Here is a 22,500-nt window from a genome sequence, read left to right as displayed (position 1 = left end):
ACTGTGAGATTCATTAAAAGTATACTTATACGGTAAAACTAAAAGTTGGTACTTATCAAAAAGAAAAGAATGGGATAAAGAACTGCTTGTTCTACAAACTAAAACTGATAAACTAAAACTAAATTTAAAACCTGCTGATAAGATCATTAAATTTGAACTGGCAGCCTTAAATCAGAAATATACAGAAATATTAAATCATAAAGTGTTAATTAATCTGGAAAAACATAAGTTGCAGTCATATTCCATTAATCCTAAAAAATTACATAGACTATCCATTAGATCCAAAAGAATAAATAACTTAAATCATATCAATGAGATAAAGTTAATAACAATCATAAAACAGTAACTGATATAAAAGACATCTTGGAAACTTTTCAAAAACACTATGAGTTATTTAATAACAGTAAATCAATCCTAGAAAATGGTGAAGTAACAGATAACTTTTTAAAAAACAATATAAAATATAAATTAACAAAGGAACAAATTATAAGACTGGATAAATCAATTTGCTTCAATGAATTGCTACTCAATGCCAGAAGTCTAAACCTCAAAATGCACGCACTCGAGGCACTCCTCAGTATGGAGAAAATTGATATATGTGCAGTAACAGACACCTGGTTTAAGGCTCCAGAGAGCACCCCAGCTCTACCAGGCTACAACTCATACCATACATTTCGGCCACAGAACCCAAACTGAAATACAAAAGGTGGGGGCATATCCATATTCATCAAGGATACCCACATCTCCAGGTTAGTGGCACAGCACAATGCTTCAGAGATCATCCACATGCAACTAACAACGGGCAAAACTGCAGTTCAAATTGTAGCTTGCTACAGATCCCCCACCATGTCCCAGGACTCCCGTTCCGTGTTTCTGGAAACACTGGGAAACATAAAGGTCCTACCAAACACCCTAATATTGGGTGATTTCAATTACCCAAACATTAACTGGGAGAACTGCTCAAGTACTAACTCCCTTGCCCAACATTTCCTAGAATTTATAAACTCAAACACCCTGGTTCAACTGGTCAACACTCCCACCAGAGGTGACAACATATTGGACCTGGTCTTCACCAACACGGGCGACCGGTGTTCCACACCGAAGGTCAACCCCTCGCTGGTTAAATCTGACCATAAACAAATCACTTTGGATATCCACAGTACGCCCCCACCCCCGGACAAGAAAACCACCATGAAAAACTTTTCAAAAGCAAACTTCACGTTACTTAAGACCGAGGTGGAAAGTTTCAAAGCCCCCATGCTGAAGGATAATGCTGTCCAAGCTGCAAAATCCTTTACTAATGCATTCTGTGGGCACCTACAAGAATGCATGGATTGTGCCATCCCAAGCAAAACCAAGACTCACTCCTCCAAGAAAAGGAAATCAGTCTGGTGGACTCCTGCCATAAACAAGCTATACAATAGAAGGAGGAAGCTAGTACAGAAAAGAGTAAAATCCCAAGAAGGGAAGACATCCCTGATCAGTATCAGCAAGAAACTATGATCCCTCATAAAATCATCCAAGGCGAGCTTTGAAAAAAAAATTGACAAGGACTCCAAAGATTACTACAAGGCATTCTTTAGCTATGTCAAGAATCTAAGTGGCAATGCTCAGATCTGCTCGGAGTTAGTGCAGAATGGCATAAAATACACTGAACTGACCGATATCACCGACATCCTGGCAGACAGGTTCAGTGCAAACTACACCCCCCTCTCACCCCCAAAAGGGCCCATAACCATACTAGAAGAATGTAGAATCCATGAAATCACAGACACTCAGGTTAGAACAGCCCTCTCCAAAGCCAAAAACACAGCATCAATGGAACCAGACGGTGTTCCAGGCTGCGTCTTACACGAGCTCAAAGACGAACTAACCCCTCACCTAAACACACTGTTCAAACTCAGCCTCTCCACAGGCTATGTACCCATAGAGTGGTGCACAGCAATGGTTATACCGCTCCACAAAGGTGGAGCCACAACAGACCCTGGGAAATATCGCCCTATAAGACTGACTAGCTTGGCCTGCAAGGCAATGGAGCGCATCATCATGGAACTCATTAGCAAAGACACTGGGAACCTCCAAACACTGGACCCTACCCAGTTCGGCTTTGTTAAGGGCAGATCATGCCTCCTAAACCTGGTGGACTTCTTTGAGACAGTTACCAAGGCTATAGATGAGGGAAAGGTGGTACACACAGCCTACCCAGACCTCGCTAAGGCCTTCGACACAATTACCCATTATGGTATTATAGACAAGCTCATCAGCCTGAACATAAATCCCTATGTCACAAGATGGGTTGCCAACTGGCTCATGGACAGAATCCACATGGTGAGAGTTGTGGGAGCTAGGTCTGACTCTAAACCGGTTACAAGTGGCATTCTCCAGGGCTCAGTCCTAGGACCCCTCCTGTTCGGCATATACTTCTCAGAGGTACAGGCAAGCACAGGAGGACTATGGCTGACCAAGTTTGTAGATGACTGCAAACTAGGGGCTATTACTGACTCTCTGGCTGACACAGACATCCTCTAAAAGGGTCTCACTGAGACAGATACCTGGTGTCAAAATCATGGCCTCAAGCTAAATGCGAAAAAGTGCATACTCATCCCCTTTGGAAAAAACAAAGTACACACAAACTACCACATAGGTGGTAGTCCCCTAAATACGGAAGACGTAATAAGGGATCTGGGGACCCAAGTAGACAGTAATCTCACCTTTGATAATCACATTGCCAAAGTGGTTAGAAAATCATTCTACGTGGCCCACCTTATCACAAAAGGGTTCACATCCAGATCAAAAGAGGTCATTGTGCCCCTCTACTCACAGAAGACCACATAAGTAACTCCCCAAGAGGATCACTGGCCTCAAACAGATGCCCTATGCAGCTCGACTGAAGAAACTCCAGCTGTACTCGGTTGCATACCGCCTACTCAGTGGTGATCTCTGCCTGACATACAAGGCCATGTCCAACCCAGAATTAATGGAAATGCTCCACCTAAAGAAAACCTCATCCCCTCGAGCCACACACTCTAGGGATCTAAACCTCACCACATTAATAAATAGGACATGCTGGAGGGATAGATTCCTGTCCCAGAGACTTCCCATGCTTTGGAACAAGATCCCAAGCTACATTAGGCAGATCTCCTCGCTAACACACTTCAAAAGAAGCCTTGACGAGTGGATGGGAAACAGAAAGTGTACCCGGGGGATCACTTCAGTGGCTCTGCTGGACAGAGGCACAGGGAACTAATCTAAGGGGGGCGGCTAAAGCAAACACATTCTGGCTAGGCTTATAAATGCCTTCGGGCAGATAGCCTAGTACCTACCTATGTACCTATGAACCTATAATTGAAAGAACTAATAAAAAATTTAAAAAATAACAAGGCCCCGGGTTTGGATAGTTTAATTCCAGAAATATATAAAATAATACCAGATAATATCTTAAAGATATCATTAAAAAACATTTGAGGAGATTAAAAACAAACTAAATTCTCCTCCCTTTTGGAAATTCTCTCTAATCGCCCCTATTTTGAAACAAGGAAAAGATCCAAAGATATGTTCTTCCTATCGTCCCATCTCTCTTTTAAATATTGATTATAAAATATTTATATCCATACTAGCAAACAGATTAAACAACTTGATGCCACACTTAATTGAAGATGATCAAACAGGTTTTATTATAAACAAAAAAGTTCAGGATATTATTAGACTTTTATCCTTGATAGACATTGCAAATAAAAGTAAGAAAGAACTTTTGATAATAAGTTAGACTTAGACAAAACTTTTGATTCTATTAATTGGATGTATTTATATAGAATTCTTAAAAAAATATAATTTCTCTTTAGATTTTAATGAATTAGTAATGAAATTATATAAAATACATTTACTTTTGTTAAAATTGGCTGACAATTATCAAGCTCATTCGAAGTATTAAAGGGAACAAAACAAGGTTTCCCTCTATCCCATCTTTTATTTACATTGTCAGTTGAAACTTTTGCTACTTTTATTAGAACTAACACAAATATAAAATTATTTTCTATAAAAGATACTTATTGTTCAAAAATTAAATTATTTGCAGATGATATTTTATTAACAAGTGGTGACACTGAATCTTCGGTGGAACATATTCTTAAATCAATAAAGTATTTTGAAAAGATCTATGCACTGAATTTTAATCAAGAACTAAAATAGATACTCTAGTGATAAATAAAAAATAAACCCATTCTTTAAAAAATATAGTGGATTTGATTGGGAAAATAGACAACTTAAATACTTAGGAATTATTATAAAATCTACACAAAAAAGATACTATAAACTTAAATTATACAACCTCATACACCACAATACTAAGATTAAGTGATAATTGAGCTAAAATGTTTTTTATTACGAAGGACAGGCTAACAGTAATAAAAATGACTATTCTACCAAAAATTATTTTCCACATACAGTATTTGATTTTATTACCAACTACTAAATCCCTTTAAACAGCTAAATTAAATTTTGATTCATTTTTATGGTATCCTCAAAAACCTAGAATAGCTTTAGATTGGCACATTAAAAGTTGGCAAGAAAATGGGATGGGATTGGATTTCCTAATATTGAATTATATGCAAAATCAGCTCTTATCAATACAATAAGTCATTGGTTAAATGATTCCTATAATTCCAATTGGAAAATTTTACATGAAACAATTATAACATCAAATATGAAACACGAATCATATGTAAATTTCTCTTTAGGCATTAATAAAATATTTTGGGTTGTAAAAGATTTTTGTTTGAACACTACAAATTTTTCTACATTTACTCCTATAAACCATATTCTAACTAACGTTAGGACAGTGATAAACAGCAATTAATTTGTAAAACGGTTGTTATTTATGATGTTTCCTATAGCATATACTACAGATTGCTTGGAATCTTTTAATTTAAATAAAATGCTAAATCTTAAAGAAAATGATTTAAAATACTGGCATCAATTTCTAGATAGAAATACGGTTCATATGGCTGACTGTCTTTAAAACCAAGTACCTACAAATTACCACGTAGGTGGCAGTTCACTTAACACAGAGAGTGTGATAAGAGAACTAGGGACCCAGGTAGATAGTAATCTCTCCTTCGATAACCACATCGCTAAGGTGGTTAGAAAATCCTTCTACATGGCCCACCTTATCACAAAGGGGTTTGCATCTAGAAAAAGGAAGTTATTGTCCCTCTCTACTCATCACTCATTAGACCCATTATTGAGTACAATGCCCCATTTGGGATGTACCTTACTAGACACCTGCAACAACTGGAGAGACCTCAAAAATGCCTCACCAAGAGGATAATGGGCCTAAAACAGATGCCTTATGTCACCAGACTAAAAAAAACTTCAACTGTAATCGGTTGCATACCAGCTACTCAGAGGTGATCTCTGCCTGACATATAAGGCTATGTCAATCCCCGAATTGCTGGAAATGCTCCACCTAAGGAAAACCCAATCTACCTAAGCTACACGCTCTAGGGACCTTAACCTGACCTCTACAATAAACAGGACTTGTTGGAGGGACAGATTCGTGTCCCAGAGACTCCCCCTGCTCTGAAATAAGGTCCCCATATATGTGAAACAGAGCTCCTCATTAGCGCTCTTCAAGAAGAATCTTGATGAGTTGATGGGGAACAGGGAATTCACCCCGGGAATCACTTCTGTGGCCCTGCTCGACAGAGGCGCAGGTAACTAAATCATATGGGAGGCGCAAGCCGAAACATTTTGGCTAGGATTAATTATGCCCTAGGGCCAATAGCCTAGTACCTACCTATGAACCTATGAACCTATATATATTAACAAAGATAATTGGTTAAGTATACAAACTTTGAGATAATTTATTGATAATAAATTAAAAATGGTATTAAATATTACTACAAACTCCTTACCAAGAATGTTACAGTTTCTTTTTAGTACTAATAGCATTGATATTAAAAATAAATCTTAATTATTAATAATATACAAGATTTTAAGGGATGATTTTTTTGGCTTTTGATATATCATACTGGGAATACTCAACAAAAGTTAACAATGAAATATTTTCAGGAGATAATAAAAAATTATATTTGAAATCTATAAATAATACTACCTCATAGCTCTACTGGAAAATTCTCATGTGGAAGTACTTACATAGAAGTTTTTTAACACATCATAAAATTGCTTTGCTATATTAAAAAGAAAACATTAAATGTTGGAGATGAGATGAGGTTTTGGATGCAAATTGGATACACATGATTATTGAATATAAGATGGTAACACTATTTTGGGCAGATTTTAGAAATTTTGTCAAGGCATTATGGACAGATAACTGTAATATTACAAAGTTATTAATTTTATTCAATGCACCAATCCCGGGTGCTATTCCAAATACACAGGTGCCTCTCCTTTGGTCAATGTTGGCAATCGCTAGAAAAGTTATTACAATGAATTGGAAAAGTAAAAGTATCCTCTTGTTTCATGAATTTATCTACATAGCAAAAATGCGTGTAATAAAGAATTACAAACTATATATAATAGAATGCCAAATATTACACATAAATGCATACCTTGGCAAAAACTCAGTGACTTATTAGAAAAGTATTTATGGTTTTGTTTAATTTTTAATGTAAAGTTTTGTTACGGACCTTGAACATAGTTCTATTTTGTGTGTTGTTTTGTATTGTAAATCTGTTATCATAAGATTTTACTGATGTAAAATCTAATAAAAATTAAAACAAAAAAAAGAATTATAACTACCCTGGTACCTAATCTACCACTTCTAACACACCCTCCATAGCCTATGCAGGGCTAGTCCTGACCCATGTCCAGGGACAGTGAGGATTGAGGAACCTGACAAAGAGTCACACTGCTGCTGCTGAGGAGTGTCTCTTTCTAAATCTCTGCCTACCCTGGATATGCTTGGTAACACCCTGAGGGCAGGACATCTAACAAGTGCCAGAGCTGAACCATTTCTCACTTCAGCAAAAGGCTGACATCATCAGAATGCCCAACCCACACTCAGACAGCAAAGCATGGTTGCTTCCCACGTCTTCACCAGTGAAGCAAGATCATGTGAGTGTGCTCTGAATATTACGTTGCAGATGATACTAGAGTTGTGGACCTCATCAAAGGGGACAATGAAAGAGCTTATAGAGGAGAGGTCTACTCATTGACTGAATGTAATGCTAAGAACAACCTTGACCAGAATCTCGATAAAACAAAAGAAATCATTATAGACTTCAGGAAAAGGTCAACAACACACCCACCACTTATGATAAATGGTGAAGTGGTGGAAAGAGTCAAATATGCAAAGTTTTTGGGGGTGCACATTTCGAAGGCTCTCTCTTGGGCTGTGTACACTGAACAGCTGGTCAAAAAAGCACATCAATGTCTCCACTTTCTCAGAAGGCTCAAAAAAACAAACCTCCCACCTACTGTTCTCACCACATTCTACAGAGGAGCAGTTGACAGTACTCTCACTAGTAGCTTCACAGTTTGGTTTGTGAACAATACAATAGTAGAAAGACAGAAGCTACAGAGAGTGGTGCGAGTTGCCAAAAAAATCATGGGCACAAGCTTACCATCAATCCAGGATCTCTTCAGAGCAAGAAGCATTAAATGTGTATCTAAAATAATTTGTGACCCCTCTCACCCTGCACATGGCTGGTTTACACAGCTGTCTTCCAGCAACAGATATCGGAGTATCTGCTGCAGGACCACCAGATACTTAAACAGCTTCTACCCAATAGTGTTGAGACTTAAAAACTCTGATACCCACCACCGATTATTTAGTCAGTAATCATTCACAATATGTAGCTCAGCTGAAAAGTGTGAAATATCTTTTTTTTGTTTTGTTTTTTTCTTTGATGTAGGATTATATTTTCTTATTCATGTGCAATTGCCTGCTGTTTGCTTGATGCAGATAAACAAATGATGACAATTTTAACATGTGCAATCCTACTCTGTCATGCTGCTACGTACAGTATTCTTCTTATAACTGTCTGGGGGGCTTGTGTGTGTTTTTGCTGTTATTATTGGTTCAATTATCCTTCTGGGGTCTTGTATTGAATATCTTCTTTAAATTAAAATGTCATACTGTTGTTCTTGTTATCCTTGTTTCCTCTGTACTCTCTGGTGCGTTGATACTCGGAATTTCATTTAGGCTGCACTTGTGTAGTCCTAAATGACAGTAAAGTTTACTTTGACTTTTGACTTTGAACATGCTTACCTGACCCATCTCCATGCCTGTTCCATCAAGCTCAAGTGCTGCTATATGAACTCAGGTCTCCTGGGTCACAGTTAGATTTTTAGCTCAATGTCATAAAATGTATAACTGCATTAATATCCTCTAGTCAGCCTTTTTTAGTCTAGAAAGGTACATCTGTTTCCTGTGCAATAACTGTTACCTCTGTGACATGTTTTATAACAAGTTATTTTTATTTAATGAAAAAAGTGTCCTTTGTGATCTTACATATTATCAATTTTAAGTCTTTAAGAGACTCAAAGCTGTTATTAAAAATACAACTGCCTGTGCTTTACTGTTTAGCTCTGGTTCTAATTACATCTGAAGAGTACAAATCGCTACGAGTGACATTTTTTAAAGTAATTATTACACTAGCAAGTAGTATATTAATACATATTATATACTATGTTTGCATTTTAAACTATTTCAGAATACTTCAAAAATCTGAATAACACTTAATGACAAAGCAGGCATGCTATTTTATATTTTTTCTGTACATAACATTTAGAGAAATAATGTACAGCTAACTCCTGATACCAACTATAAATTAAAAAAAAGATTAGCAAACTTCAGTAAACCAGCTTACCACTTGGATGGGAAAAATGGTATTCCATGCTGCTGCTTTCAGACTCCTGTTAATGTTTGGGAAAGTAAAGGTTGCTTTGTGTTAGTATACAAATATATTTATCTTAAAGTGTACTTTAGTATACCAATAACAGAGAAACAATAACCAGATACTATCTGCAAATGTTAACACAATAAAAGTATGAAAACCAATACCAATATTTCTTCAGTTAAAGCAAAATCAGGATACTTTCTAATTAGTCCTAATGGCCTGACCCAGTGATATCTACTGCAAGGCAGCAAAAAATATAACACTTTAAAAAGAAAAATTAAACACTGACAGCCAATTGCTTTTTTGACTATTTTTGGAGACCTCACTGTTATTTTTGTAACCAATATATGCACAATATAACACTATAGGTATACTTCTTAAGCAGACTGAAGATCCAATAATATTTGTGTCTACTGGTATTGTCAATATATGAATAAATAAATAAATTAATCTCATTACATATCCAAACTAGTGATACAGAAAGGTAAACAAAATGTCTCTCAGATCTCAAAATTAGAAGGATTTATAGACAATATTATTTCCAGTAATACAAATAATGACTTTCTTTTAAAATTATTTCTCTTGCAGGTGTCCTGGTAGGTACCATATCTATACCTATATCTATATCTATATCTATATCTATATCTATATCTATCTGTATGGTTTCAGGCCAAAACAACAAACGCTCATATGAGTGAATGCTTTTTCCTATTGAAGTGTCAGCACTCGCAAAAAAAAAAAAAAAAGACAAGAAATGCAGGAGAATAGTGACTCTCAAGCCCACGCTCTATACAAGTCTTGTTTTTTGGCCAGTCTCCATGTTTTGGGACTTGCCGCAGAGAGCTCCAACATTTCAAATGGTTACTCTCCTTAAAACTGTTGCATTGTGGTCTATTTCTAAAACAGCAATCATTTCTTCTTGAAAGCATAAGTTCTTAAATCAGGCATATTTAAACAGCATGGTTTAAAAATGGTAAATATTCTCCAGGTTTTCAAAAGAAAGTAAAAGACAAATGAAGAATTAGTTGTGAAACTTCTTAATAGTGCTTGCAGTCAGAAAACTGTTAGAATCTCTAAATGTGTATATGCTAGCAAGTGCGACCTAAAAACTGAGTGTAACAATGAAAAACAAATTAATTGTAATAATTCTTCACCTGATATGAAGGTAAACAGTACTGTGAATAATGTTGTTAATGATGTGGATGGAAGTTTAGACCTGTGTCACAGGCAGGAGCAATGGTCTCATGATCTGCACTTCTGAGACCAGTTAATATGGGATGGATGGGTCTATATTAGGAGAACGAAAACCGCATTGTGTGAACACCTTTTGAGCGACACGGAAAGAGCGAATATCCCAAATATCGAAAAACTGAACAGAGACCGCTATAGGGAATTCTTCCCTTTACTTCAATGGGGTGGGATCTCGGAGTTGGTATATATAAGTAGCAGGGGTGTGGGGGTGCAGGGGGCTTGCCCCCCTGCATAAAACAGTTAGTGACAGTTTTTGTTTGTTAGTATTGTTTTCCTAATACAGACCCGGGATGGATGGCCTTTGAATCTCAAGTGACAGGGGTATGGTTTTAAAAATTACACACTTGCTTGATGCTGTCTCAGAAAATTTCACATCTGCCTTGTGACTGTCCCTTTTGAATTACAAGCAGAAAGGATTTTTCAAGACAAGCATGAACCAAGCAGCAAGAAAAGGGTAACAAAAGTACACAAAAACATATGAGTGAGCAACAAAGCTGTTAACAATTCATTTGACATCAGTGTCTATAAGCTGTAAGAAAATGGTCCAAATATTGTGCCTAAGCCTTCCTTAGATACCATTGTTACTAGACCTCAGCTACTTGCTCCTTTCTGAAAGAAATGATAACGAAAGGAAGAAAAGTGAAACATTTTGCTAATTTTAGAATTATACAAATACAATGAATTTAGTATGTTTTGTAGGTTGAAGAAAAACAAACTTTTTTATTTTATTTTATTTGTTAGCCATGTAAATCCAATGGACACAAGTGTTTTTCAGGTGCAACCTGGGAGCATTATCTGTTTACATACTTTGCTTAGAATCATTAATGTAATAAACAGTGACTGGGAAAATCAATCCCACAAAAACAGAATGAATTAACATATCATAGCATCATCCTCTCTATTAAACTGCAAGAATCCATATATCCTACCCAATATTTACCTTATTTGTCTGTGCCAAATTATCTCATTACACTCCATACTAGTTATAAAGCCATGTGATTTGTGGGGTTCAGGCGCCTAGGCAGCAAGACATTTCCCTGTGGTACATTTGACTGGGGACACATGGCTGAAGTGACATTCAGCTGCAGAGAAATATGGCTATTTGCAAATTCCCTGTGGACAAAGAGAAGCACACACTGCCATGCTCACAGCTTTAATAGCCAAATGCATGGCGGCAGAAGAAGTAATGAGTGTTGTGCTCAGTGTACAGTACATACGTATATAACTACAACATGTAGAAGTGTGCTACAGTATGGAGAAAATCCTGCAGGCTGCTGTAGTCACATTTATGTTCCAGTATGCATTTTAGGTAATGTTCCCTAGACACTGTGAAGGGGGTAGTGGTCCACACACTCCAATTATAAAGGCACTGCCCATTGTGCACTGCATTTTTACTGCCACTGACATGCCCTCTGACCAGCTTGCTGCTGATGCCTGCTATATTGCCTGCTGTCTCATGTTCCCTTGGTGACCATGGATATTGTTTTCCCCCTGTGCATTTGGTTATTAAAGCTGTGGGCATGGCAGTGTATGCTTGCCCACATGGAATTTGCAAACAACCATATTTCTCTGCAGCTGAATGTCACTTCAGCCATGTGTCCCCAGTCAAATGTACCACAGGGGAAATGTCTTGCTGCCTAGGCACCTGAACCCGATTTGTGGACATAGTGAGCAAATGCAGACAAGCATCTTACAAACTATGTCTGGTATGCCACCACGACTCTGACTACCACATAGTCCGCAGTGGTGTACAGAACCCAGAGATAATGGAGAACACTGGACAGAGTGGAAGTGCAGATCCAGAATAGTGAGGGATGTGGTTACGCAAGGTCCAGTGCTCTATATTATTACTTTCCTTGGTAAAGATGTCCTTAAAGTTTACTTTGTAGTTTTGTTGCTTCATTCTTGCTTTGATGTGGTTTAACAGAACAAAGTTACATGTAACAAGCGACAACTATTTTACTATTTATCTTAATTTTTGTATGTTTGTTAAAAATTATTCTAATCATTTATTCTGTAATAGTTCAAGTTTACTGTGTAGTTTTGTGGCCTAGTTCTTGCTTTGCTTCCTTTATTTTAAAATCTATTTTTGTGTGATGTCAGCTAATTACCATACAGAACTATAGTAGGGGTTTACGTTGCAATTTTACTACAGTAGGACACCGAAAATGTCTTCTATGTTAATGTGATCTAACAGAGCAACGTGCATTTTCTGAAGACTAAAAAGTGAGAATCTCTAATGCCTGGCATTATTGACCAACTAGAGTCATCATCAATATGCCAGAAAATCAAACATTTTATGAGACAGGGAAAAATAGGCATTAACTTCAGAGACAGTTAAGACCTGTGGTCCATATTTATATATGTAAGTAACAATTAATTTGTGCTTCCCTCCCTAGATTTTGACTGGAAGCTGTTGATAATGGAGAACAATGGAGCAGATCAGGAGCTCTTCCTGTTTTTAGAAATGATCACAATGTTACATCAGCTGCTGTCAATGTACACTAGTGCCCTAGCATTTTGAGAGCTACACAAAAACACTAGCACAGAGCAGTGTTCTCCATTACCATTCAGTATAAATGTTGGTGTTTTGAATGGGGCAGAGGAGCACATAGTACACCAATTGTGTACTAGGCACTGTTGCCTTTAGGATGGAAGGCAATGTTGTATAGCATAACAACACTACACAACACAGTGTTGTGAGGTAGATTATTATGGTACATTATGCATTACAAAGTAGGTACATGTAGCTACATTGTAAAGCATACTGTAGCTTAACAAGCTACCTTACACTGGTGTGCTGTGGTCCACTGTCACACGTAACTCTGACTCGTACAGAAATCACAGTCATCATGCACGCCGGCAGACTGGGGTTTACACTATATTATGGTAATGATGGAATCAGGAACTGTGTGAGCAGTTCTCATGGGGGGACTCACTGACATGACAGCTTGGCAGAAGGATTAGGCTGTGTGCAGAAGCAGGTTTGTCTGTGCCACAGAGACTCTGCTGCCAGTAGGAATTTTCTTGCCATGCATTTGAAGTGTTTGGGATGTTTGTCTATGAAAGTGACAGTATGCTGTTCAATGCTAGCTGCTGAGCAATATTCTTACTGCTGTCTCTTGGGCAACACAGAAGAAGGGGACAGGAAATGCTGTGTCCACAAACTGTACAGCATCCATTTGTGTGCAGATGGACTCCCTTAATTTACAACATTGAGACCAGCATATGTAATAGTGCTGTACTATTTCTGAATTGTATATGCTCAGGGTTGTGCTCATTAGCATAGGAAATTGATGTTTGGGTAATGTCACTGCTTAATGGAGCAGGACTGCATATAAGACTTGCCCATTATTCAGTGACATTTATGACTTGCACAGGGCATTTGTATACCAGCCTTTGGGTACAAGTCCTACTTCACAGTGTATACTGTTTATGAATAGCACCTAAAGTCTTCATTTCTTATCATTCGGGGTACCAGGAGTTTGATCCCAAGAACAAAATTAAAAATGGGATGTAAAGCAGTGTTTTCTGGTGACAATCACAGCAGTAAAATATAATATGAAACTTTATTTAGGTAAGCGCTTTCATGCTCTTAAGAGCACTTCTTCAGATCAATTAAAACAACAATAAAATCAACACTATAAATAATACACACAACAATAATAATTGAAATCACATGGCCAAAATCAATGGATTACAGATGAAAATCATTTAAACAAACATGTGCTTTAAGAAACGGTCTTAAAGGGACGTTGTCATTAAGACCAGGAAATCTATCAGGTTGCAATTTAATAATCCATTGAATCTCATGTTGTTCTGTAATACTTCTAAAGTCTCCAAGACATTCACTCTCATATAAAATGCTCCAACACCTTAAACTTAAACAAGTGAGTGGGATCATTCTCTTGTGTATGTTTAGCAAACACATTTCTTAAATCTGACTTCCTAATCGCAGTGACATGTTCCCTAATTCTCTCTCTTAATGTTCTGTTCGTCTTTACTATATAGAAAGAAGAACATGAATCACAGCATGGTATATATATATATATATATATATATATATATATATATATATATATATATATTTAGGACTTTTGATCAAAAGATCAAAAGTCTGAATCCATTATCACCGAACATACTTTACTGAAAGCGCTTTCACCAAAAAAGGGCTCACGGTAAAGTATGTTTACAAAAAAAAAACACAACATTAAACCTATTTCTATGCAGGGGGCAAGCCCCCCTGCACCCCCCACAGCCCCCTATTCTCACTCCAAGGTCGCACTACAGTGGGGAAAAGGGAATTTTCCCTTATCCGCATCGTAGTATGACCGGCACAATGAGCATACTTATCCGAAAGTGCTGCTTTGGTGAACAGCACTTTTGGTTATGTATGCTCAGTGATTTCTACTTCGGTGGAAAATGCATTCAGGGATCTGTATGGATCCATTATATATATATATATATATATATATAATATATATATATATATATATATATATATATATATATATATATATATATATATATATACCACATTCTGTGTGTAGCAATCAGCTCTAACTCTAATTATAAAATCTTGGTCAGGACATTTGAAATGGTTAGCTGAATCTATCAAGGAGCAAAAATTACATTTCCCACAGGCTACCATGTCTGCTTCTTTGACTCTCCCAGTATCCTTATTACTACCATAACACAGTAGTCTCTTTAACGACTTCTTGTTCCCAAAAGAGAAATGTGGGCAATCACCCACAAGCCCTCTGATCTTATCATCAGACAATAAAACAGACCAGTTCTTCTTGATAATATTACAGAACACATCTACAGTATAGTACAATGTAAAACTGACCCGTGATGAAACAGAGTCCATCTTAGTGCTGGTAATCATTTGGCTATTGTCTGAGAAGTAGGGTCGAGCACGTCTGCTCCTGAGCTTCCTAGTATCAACACCCATGCCCTCTACTTCTCTAACACTATATCCCCTTTTACTAACCTCTTGATGAAGCATATTAAGGTCAGACTCAAAAATGGTATAGACACTGTTTAACCTGGGAATTCGCATCCCCTGTCCCCTTAACACATTCTTAAAAACTCTGGAGGGATGCATGCTACTCCTCCTAAGAGTTGTATTAGTGTAACAGGGTTTTCTGTATAGTCGGGTATTAAAAATACAATTTTCAGTTCTATGGACTTCAATGATCAAAAAATCTATAATGCTTGGAGAACTTTTATAAGTAAACCTCAAAAACGAAGTTGTACTATGCAAATAATCAATGAACTCCTGAATAACTTCCCTGGTCCAGTCCATAACAAAAATATATCGTCCACAAATCTCCTAAAAAATCTGATATAATGAGAGAATCTATTCCCATTGAAGACAAAAGTATCTTCCCAATGGGCCATAACTAAATTAGCATAACTATTAGCGCAGGGCGTGCCCATGACTATGTCCAGCTTCTGCCAGTAATAATGCTCTTCACACAAGAAAACATTATTTTCTAAAATTAATTTAATTAAAAAACAAATCAACTTTATTTTTCTGGAACTGAAGCAACTATGCTTCTCTAAAAAAGAATGAAAGATCATTAGGAATCTTTGTAAAAAGTGACTGTACATCTAAAGTAATACATACACAAAAAACAAACGCATTGCCATCATTCACACAAATAAATAAATCTTGCAAAAATTGTTTAGTATCTTTCAAAAGAGCAGGGGACAACTCCACCAAAGGTCTCAGTAGCCTAGTAATAGTCTATGAATCTATGTGTAAATGGTCTAGGCACCTTTGGAATTTTAAAAGGGATGAAAAAGTTTCCTAAGATTTTGTTTTATATTCAGCACTTGCTGCATATTATTAATTCTAAGTACCTCGGTAAGTTGCAGGGGCTACTATCAGATTTTCTCTGAGAAGGGAAGAAGCCCAGTATAAATAGGAAGAAACCTTCTGTCCACAGTAAATCAGGAGGTTTTGGACTGCCCAGTCTGCAAGTATATGTGAAAGCATTATCCTATATTTATTTCAGAAGCAGACCAACCCTTCTCCCACTCTGCTTTTTCTTGGAACATTAAGTTATACTCACAGACTGTGATAACCCTTAGAATAAACTTCCCAAGAGACATTGGATCCAAGAGTTTTGGAAGTGTGGCAAAGACTTCCCGAGTACACTAACTAGACCCTCCATTTTAATATAGTCATAGAATATGGAATTGATAAAATAGTAAAAAAAAATGATAAGGCATCTATCGCTTGGATTAAAACCGGATAAGGAAGAATATCTACATTTTAACAAGCATTTTTGGATCCTTAGGCTAATAAAGTGAAATATTTCTGGATTAGACAAAGTAACACCTCCTTCTCAGATTAGATGGTAACAATATCTACAAGCACAGAATACTATAGGCCATTGTCATAAGCCATCTAGTCATAACAGATGGGAAAAGCTCATCACCCATTATTTAAAGATGAATACCAATAAGGATTTACTCTTAAGATGGCTTACTGTAGTTAGAAGTATTAGACTCAGAAGAGACTCACTTGGATGTGATTAAAAATATGAGATGCAGCTCTTCATATCACTATGTTCCTCAAGAGGTGGCAAGTTGTGCTGCCAAACAGTTTGTGTAATTACCACTCACTATTACCAAAATTTACTTAGCCAAAATTAGTAAACATGTGGCAACTTTCCCTCTGTAGGCTTTTAATTAAAAGCTTGTTTAACACTAATTCATACTGGCTCTACCATTAACCTTAAGCAGATTATGTCCATGTGATTTTAACATGTTCAGATGTTCAGTTTTAATGGGACCAGATTATAGATAAAATGGAATGGGTTGCAAAATATTCTTTGGCTCCTTGGCTTTTTTCCAAATATAAGCAATGTATCAAAAGCTATGTATCTTTGGATCAGAACAGTATCTACTATTTTTTCACAGTCATTTTTAATATTAGCACATTGGTGCAGCAAATAGCATTGTCACCTCACAGCAAGAGGTCCCCTGGTTTGATTCTTGGCCGGGGTGCCTTCTGTGCAGAGTCTGCATGTCCTCCCTGTGTTCGCATGGGTTTTCACCAAGCACTCAGGTTTCCTCCTACATTCTAAAGACATGCAGTGGGTGGATTGGACATTCTAAATTGGCCATAGGTGTGAATGTGTGCTGTGGATGAACTACAGCATCAGGGCTAGCCACCTGGTGGTGTAAACCTTGGCTCTAGATGACTGCCACTGTTGAAGTGACACTCTGATCCCATGTGCAAAAATGGGAAAAATGGGTCATGGGTGGATGGATGGATTTTAAATCTTGGAAGATTGTTTCTCACTGGTTTTATAATTTTCTAGATTACTGTAACAGATCAAAAGTGCATCAAACAATGCCCTTGATAGTTGCATGGAATGATTAATGGAGTATTTTTGATTTGTTTACTCACTTAAGTGGTGTGATATGAATCTATGGTATCATTATTTTAACAGGTTTGACTGATTGTTAATGTTTATAGGATTTATATTTTATTTGTTACTCTGTACTATTTGTTCATTGTTAAATGAAGTTGGAATTTGTTTAAAAACAAAGAAAAAAAATGTAAAGAGACAAAAGCTGATCCTTCACGTGAAGAGTACCAAACATTATAACAAGTTAAGCAGACAGTGATGACAAAAGTAATTAAGACAAATGATTCCAAGATGGTAGCAGCAGCAGTGTAATCAGCTAAAAATAGCTATATGGACAGAGAACAGTTTAAAACAACAAAAGCCTGCAAACTACCTCAATCTGATAACAGAAAAAAACGTATCTTAAAATTATGTGTCCAGAATGCCAAAAAAGAAGAGGAAAAGTGCAGTAAAATTGTGGGCAACTGCAAAAATTCAGAAGACAGAAAGCACTGGTTATGGCAGATGAAGGAGAAAACTCTCGTCGACCTAGTGAGGAAGGCTGAGAAAATGCACTATGGTTGGGATATATATATATATATATATATATATATATATATATATATATATATATATATATATATATATATATATCTATGGAGAGAAATTACAGAAGGCTCTAAGAAGCAGAAGTTGTTTTAACCAGTTCATAGGTAGGTACTAGGCTATCGACCCTAGGGCCTACGTAAGCCTAGCCAACAAGGTTCCCTGGCTTACGCCACCCAAGAAGGTTATTCTCCTGTGCTACTGTTGAGCAGAGACACAGAAGTGATCCCCGGAGTGTATTTCCTATTTCCCATCCACTCATCAAGATTTTTCTTAAAGAGTGCTAATGAAGAACTTTGCTTGACACAGATGGGTAGCCTGTTCCAGAGCATGGGAAGTTTCTGGGACAGGAATCAATCCCTCCAGCATGTCCTGTTTATTGTGGTGACAAGGTTTAGGTCTCTAGAGTGTGTAGCTCGGAGAGATTGGGATTTCTTTAGGTGTAGCATGTCCAACAGCTCTGGGTTTGACATAGCTTTATATGTTAGGTAGAGATCACCTCGGAGTAGGCAATATGCTATGGAGTAAAGCTGGAGTTTTTTGAGGTGGTCAGTGTAGGGCATTTGTTTGAGGCCAGTAATTCTCTTTGTGAGGTACTTCTGTGGCCTTTCCAGCTGCTACAGATGTCTTGTGAGGTACATTCCAAAAGGGACGGTGTACTCTATAATGGGTCTAATGAGTGTCGAGTAGATGGGAACAATGACCTCTTTTTTCCTGGATGAGAACCCTTTTATGATGAGGTGTGCAATGTAGAAGGACTTCCTGACTACTGTGGTGATGTGACTATCAAAGGAGAGACTACTGTCCACCTGGGTCCCAAGGTCTCTTATCACACATTTGGTGTTAAGTAGATTGCTGCCTATGTGGTAGTTCATGGATACAGAGTTTTTACCAAAGGGGATGACACTGCACTTTTTGGCATTGAGCTTGAGGCCATGGCTCTGACACCAGGCATCTGTCTCAGCGAGGCCTTTCTGTAGGATGTCCACATCATTTGGGGACTTGACTATGGCTCCTAGTTTGCAGTCATCTGCGAACTTCATTAGCCAGAGGCCTTCTGTGTTAGCCTGTACTTCAGAGAAGTAGATACCAGACAGGAGAGGTGCCAGGATGGAACCCTGTGGTACTCCACTTGTCAGTGCTTTGAGGTCAGATTTGGAGTCTGCAACTTTTACAGTGTGGGTTCTGTCAGTGAGCCAGTTGGCAACCCATCTTGTGACAGGGATTTATACCTAGTTTAGTGAGTTTAGCTATAATTCCAGAATGGGGGAATGTGTCAAAAGCCTTGGCGAGGTCAAGATAGGCTGTGTGAACCACCTTACCCTCATCTATGGCTTTGGTGACTGCCTCAAAGAAGTCGATCAGGTTCAGGAGGCATGATCTACCTTTCACAAACCTGAACTGGGTGGGATCCAGAGTTTGGAGGTTACCAATGTCTTTGTTTATGAGTTCCATGACGATACGTTCCATGGTCTTGCAGACCAGGCTCGTCAGGCTAATAGGTCGATAGTTCCCGGGATCAGTAATGGCTCCCCCTTTGTGGAGTGGGATAACTGTTGCTGTGCGCCATTCAGTAGGCACAAAGCCTGATGTGAGGCTACTATTGAACATGGTGCTTAAATGGGGAACCAGTTTGTTCTGAAGTTCGTGTAAAACGCAGCCTGGGATGTTGTCTGGTCCCATGGATGCTGTGTTTTTGGCTTTAGAGAGTGCAGCTTTTACCTGCGTAGTTGTAATTACAGGGACTCTGCATTCTTCCTCTATAGATATGGGCCCTTTAGGGGGTGAGAGAGGGGGTAAAGTTAGCACTGAACCTATCTGCCAGGATGTTGGCAATATCAGTTGGTTCTGTAATTTTCTTGCCTTTGTGCTGTAACTCAGAGCAGATCTGAGTGTTGCCATTGAGATTCTTGACATAGCTATAAAATGCTTTGTGGTTGTCCTTGGAATTAGTGGTGATTTTGTTTTCGTAGCTAGCTTTGGAGGATCTTATAAGGGATTTCAGCTTCTTACTGAGGCTGACCAGGGAGCTCCTCTACTCATGGGATTTTACTCTCTTTTGCAATAGTTTCTTCCTTCTGTTGTACAGTTTTTTTATGGCAGGGGACTACCAGATTGGCTTCCTTTTTTTGGAGGATAGCATCTTGGTTCTGTTTGGGATAGCAGGATCCATGCACACGTGTAAGTGCTTATAGAGTGCATCTGTGTAGGATTCAGCAGTTGTAACTGTATTGTCCATCTGCATGGGTGTCATGAAGTTCACCACTTCTGTCTTAAGAAGCATGAAGTTGGCTTTGGAGAAATTTTTTACTGTGGTTTCCTTAATGGGGGGTGGATATCAAGGGTGATTAGCTTATGGTCAGATATGACCAACAAGGAGTTGACTTCAGGTGTGGAACACCGGTCACTCATGTTAGTAATGACTAGGTCTAGGATATTGTTGCCCCTGGTGGGGGTGTGGATAAGCTGATCCAGGGCATTGGAGTTTATGAATTCCAGAAAGCGTTGAGCTAAGGAGTTGGTACATGAGTAGTTTTCCCAGTTAATGGTGGGGTAGTTGAAATCGCCCATTATTAGGGTGTTTGGTTGAACCCTAATATTTTCCAGTACATCAAGAAAAGAGGAGTGGGAATCCTGGGGCATGGTGGGGGATCTGTAGCAAGCTACAATTTGGATTGCAGTTTTGCCCAGAGTTAGCTGCACTTGGATAACCTCAGATGCATTATGCTGCACAACTAGCCTGGAGGTGTGGATATCCTTAATGAATATGGACACACCTCTGCCTTTGGTGTTTCGGTCCATGTTACATGGCTGAAAAGTGTGGTATGAGTTATAGCCTGGTAGTGCAGGGGTGCTCTCTGGAGCCTTGAACCAGGTCTCAGTCACTGCACAGATATCGATGTTCTCCATTTTAAGGAGTGCCTCGAGTGAGTGCATTTTGAGATTTAGACTTCTAGCATTGAGTAGCATTACCCCTCAGTTTTTGCTTGCCTGTTCCTGTTATGGTGGTGAATTTGTTATTTGAACCTTGCCTAAAAAAGGACTATAGGGACAGCAAGAGCCTTAGCCAATATCCGGAATCCCAGGGGTGACAGGTGCAGGCCATCTGTGGCAAAGCATTGTGGACTTTCGGCCATGTCATCCCAAGCAGACAGATACTGGATGCCCTTAGAATGATACCAGAAGCTTAGCCAATTGTTAAAGTCAATCATTTTGTCCTTGTACTGCGGTATCATTCTGGACGATGGCAGAATGCTACTCAGGGCTAGGGTCATACCTGCCTGGGCTACAAGATTGGAGAGCTCTTCCATGTCTCTTTTCATGTAGTCCAGGGAGGTACATCTCAGGTCATTCATACCAACATGGACAATGACAGAGTCATATTTGTACTTGTTGTAGAATGACCTGAGTGCGTGGGTTATGTGGCAGATCCTGGCACCCGACAAGCAGCTGACAGTAACCTTCTCCTTGTTTAGCCTGGTGAGTGGGATATCAGTGTGCCTGAATATAGAGTCGCCTATGACTAGTGTGTTGGGTACGTTGTTTTGCCTTATTGGCTATGGTTGAGTGGCACACTGAGTCTGTGGGCTATGTGTCATTTGGGTTGTGTTGGGGGATGGAGGTTGCTTGCGTTTCTGCTTTGGAGGTCTCTGTTGCTTAGTCAGATTATTATTGAGAGCCTCCGTGAATGTTTTTGTGTTACTATATGTGGATTTTGGTGGTGAAGATTTAGTGAGACTATATGATAAGTGTGGTTTGGTGCAAATGTTTACCTTCTCCTCATGACTGTCAAGTTCAGTCTTGGATGGAGATAGCTTTACCTCCAGTTATTCAGATGAAGTAGTAGGTATGCAAATAGCTGGAAAAGCGATGAAATAAATATCAAGGAATAGCAATTAAAATAACAACAAATGGCAAAAAAATAGTCTGTACTTAAAGATAGGTCAGACAGAGACAACCTGAGGCTTACATCAATGCCAAAACAAACTGAAGGGAAGGATTGTCAGGAACTTATGAGAAAATGTCTCAACACATGGACTGGACTTTCTATTGCTGATATTAAAATAGAAAGGGCACAAACAGTTAATATTCCTAACTTGAAACTGAGAAATCAGTTGAGATCTATACTGATTAAACAGCAGACTTGCTAGCTAAAGCAGGAAATTCCTTCTATTTTGTGAAGAAAGGTAACAATGCAAATGGCTCCTGACACAAGGTTTTATGTGGATGATGTCTTTTCATTACAAACACACAACAGCAATGCTTTTCTTCCTTCCATAAAACTCAAGTTATTGTATCCTGCATTACTTTGAGTATTCCACTGATTTGGATTAAAAACTGGCAAAGGTCTGAGGTATGAGAAAGTAGGGGAAAAACAAGCAGCCAGTTAGCAGGTGCAGAAAAGCAAACTATAG

General features: G+C 38.2%; 1 protein-coding gene across 1 annotated transcript in view; it reads right to left on the bottom strand.

Moving 5' to 3' along the window:
- LOC122795945 (baculoviral IAP repeat-containing protein 1-like) overlaps positions 1-22,500 on the bottom strand; it is a 378,361-nt gene that overhangs the window by 58,992 nt on the left and 296,869 nt on the right. The window contains exon 8 of the mRNA XM_044064428.1: positions 8,832-8,877. Coding sequence (XP_043920363.1) covers positions 8,832-8,877 — 46 coding nt within the window. The remainder of the gene's footprint in view (positions 1-8,831; positions 8,878-22,500) is intronic.

The sequence above is a fragment of the Protopterus annectens genome, chromosome 2.part2, assembly GCF_019279795.1.
Source record: "Protopterus annectens isolate FY-2018-M chromosome 2.part2, PAN1.0, whole genome shotgun sequence".
In the NCBI taxonomy this organism is placed as follows: domain Eukaryota; kingdom Metazoa; phylum Chordata; order Ceratodontiformes; family Protopteridae; genus Protopterus; species Protopterus annectens.
The sequence above is the reverse complement of the archived record's forward strand: the minus strand, read 5'-3'. Positions and strand labels throughout refer to the sequence as shown.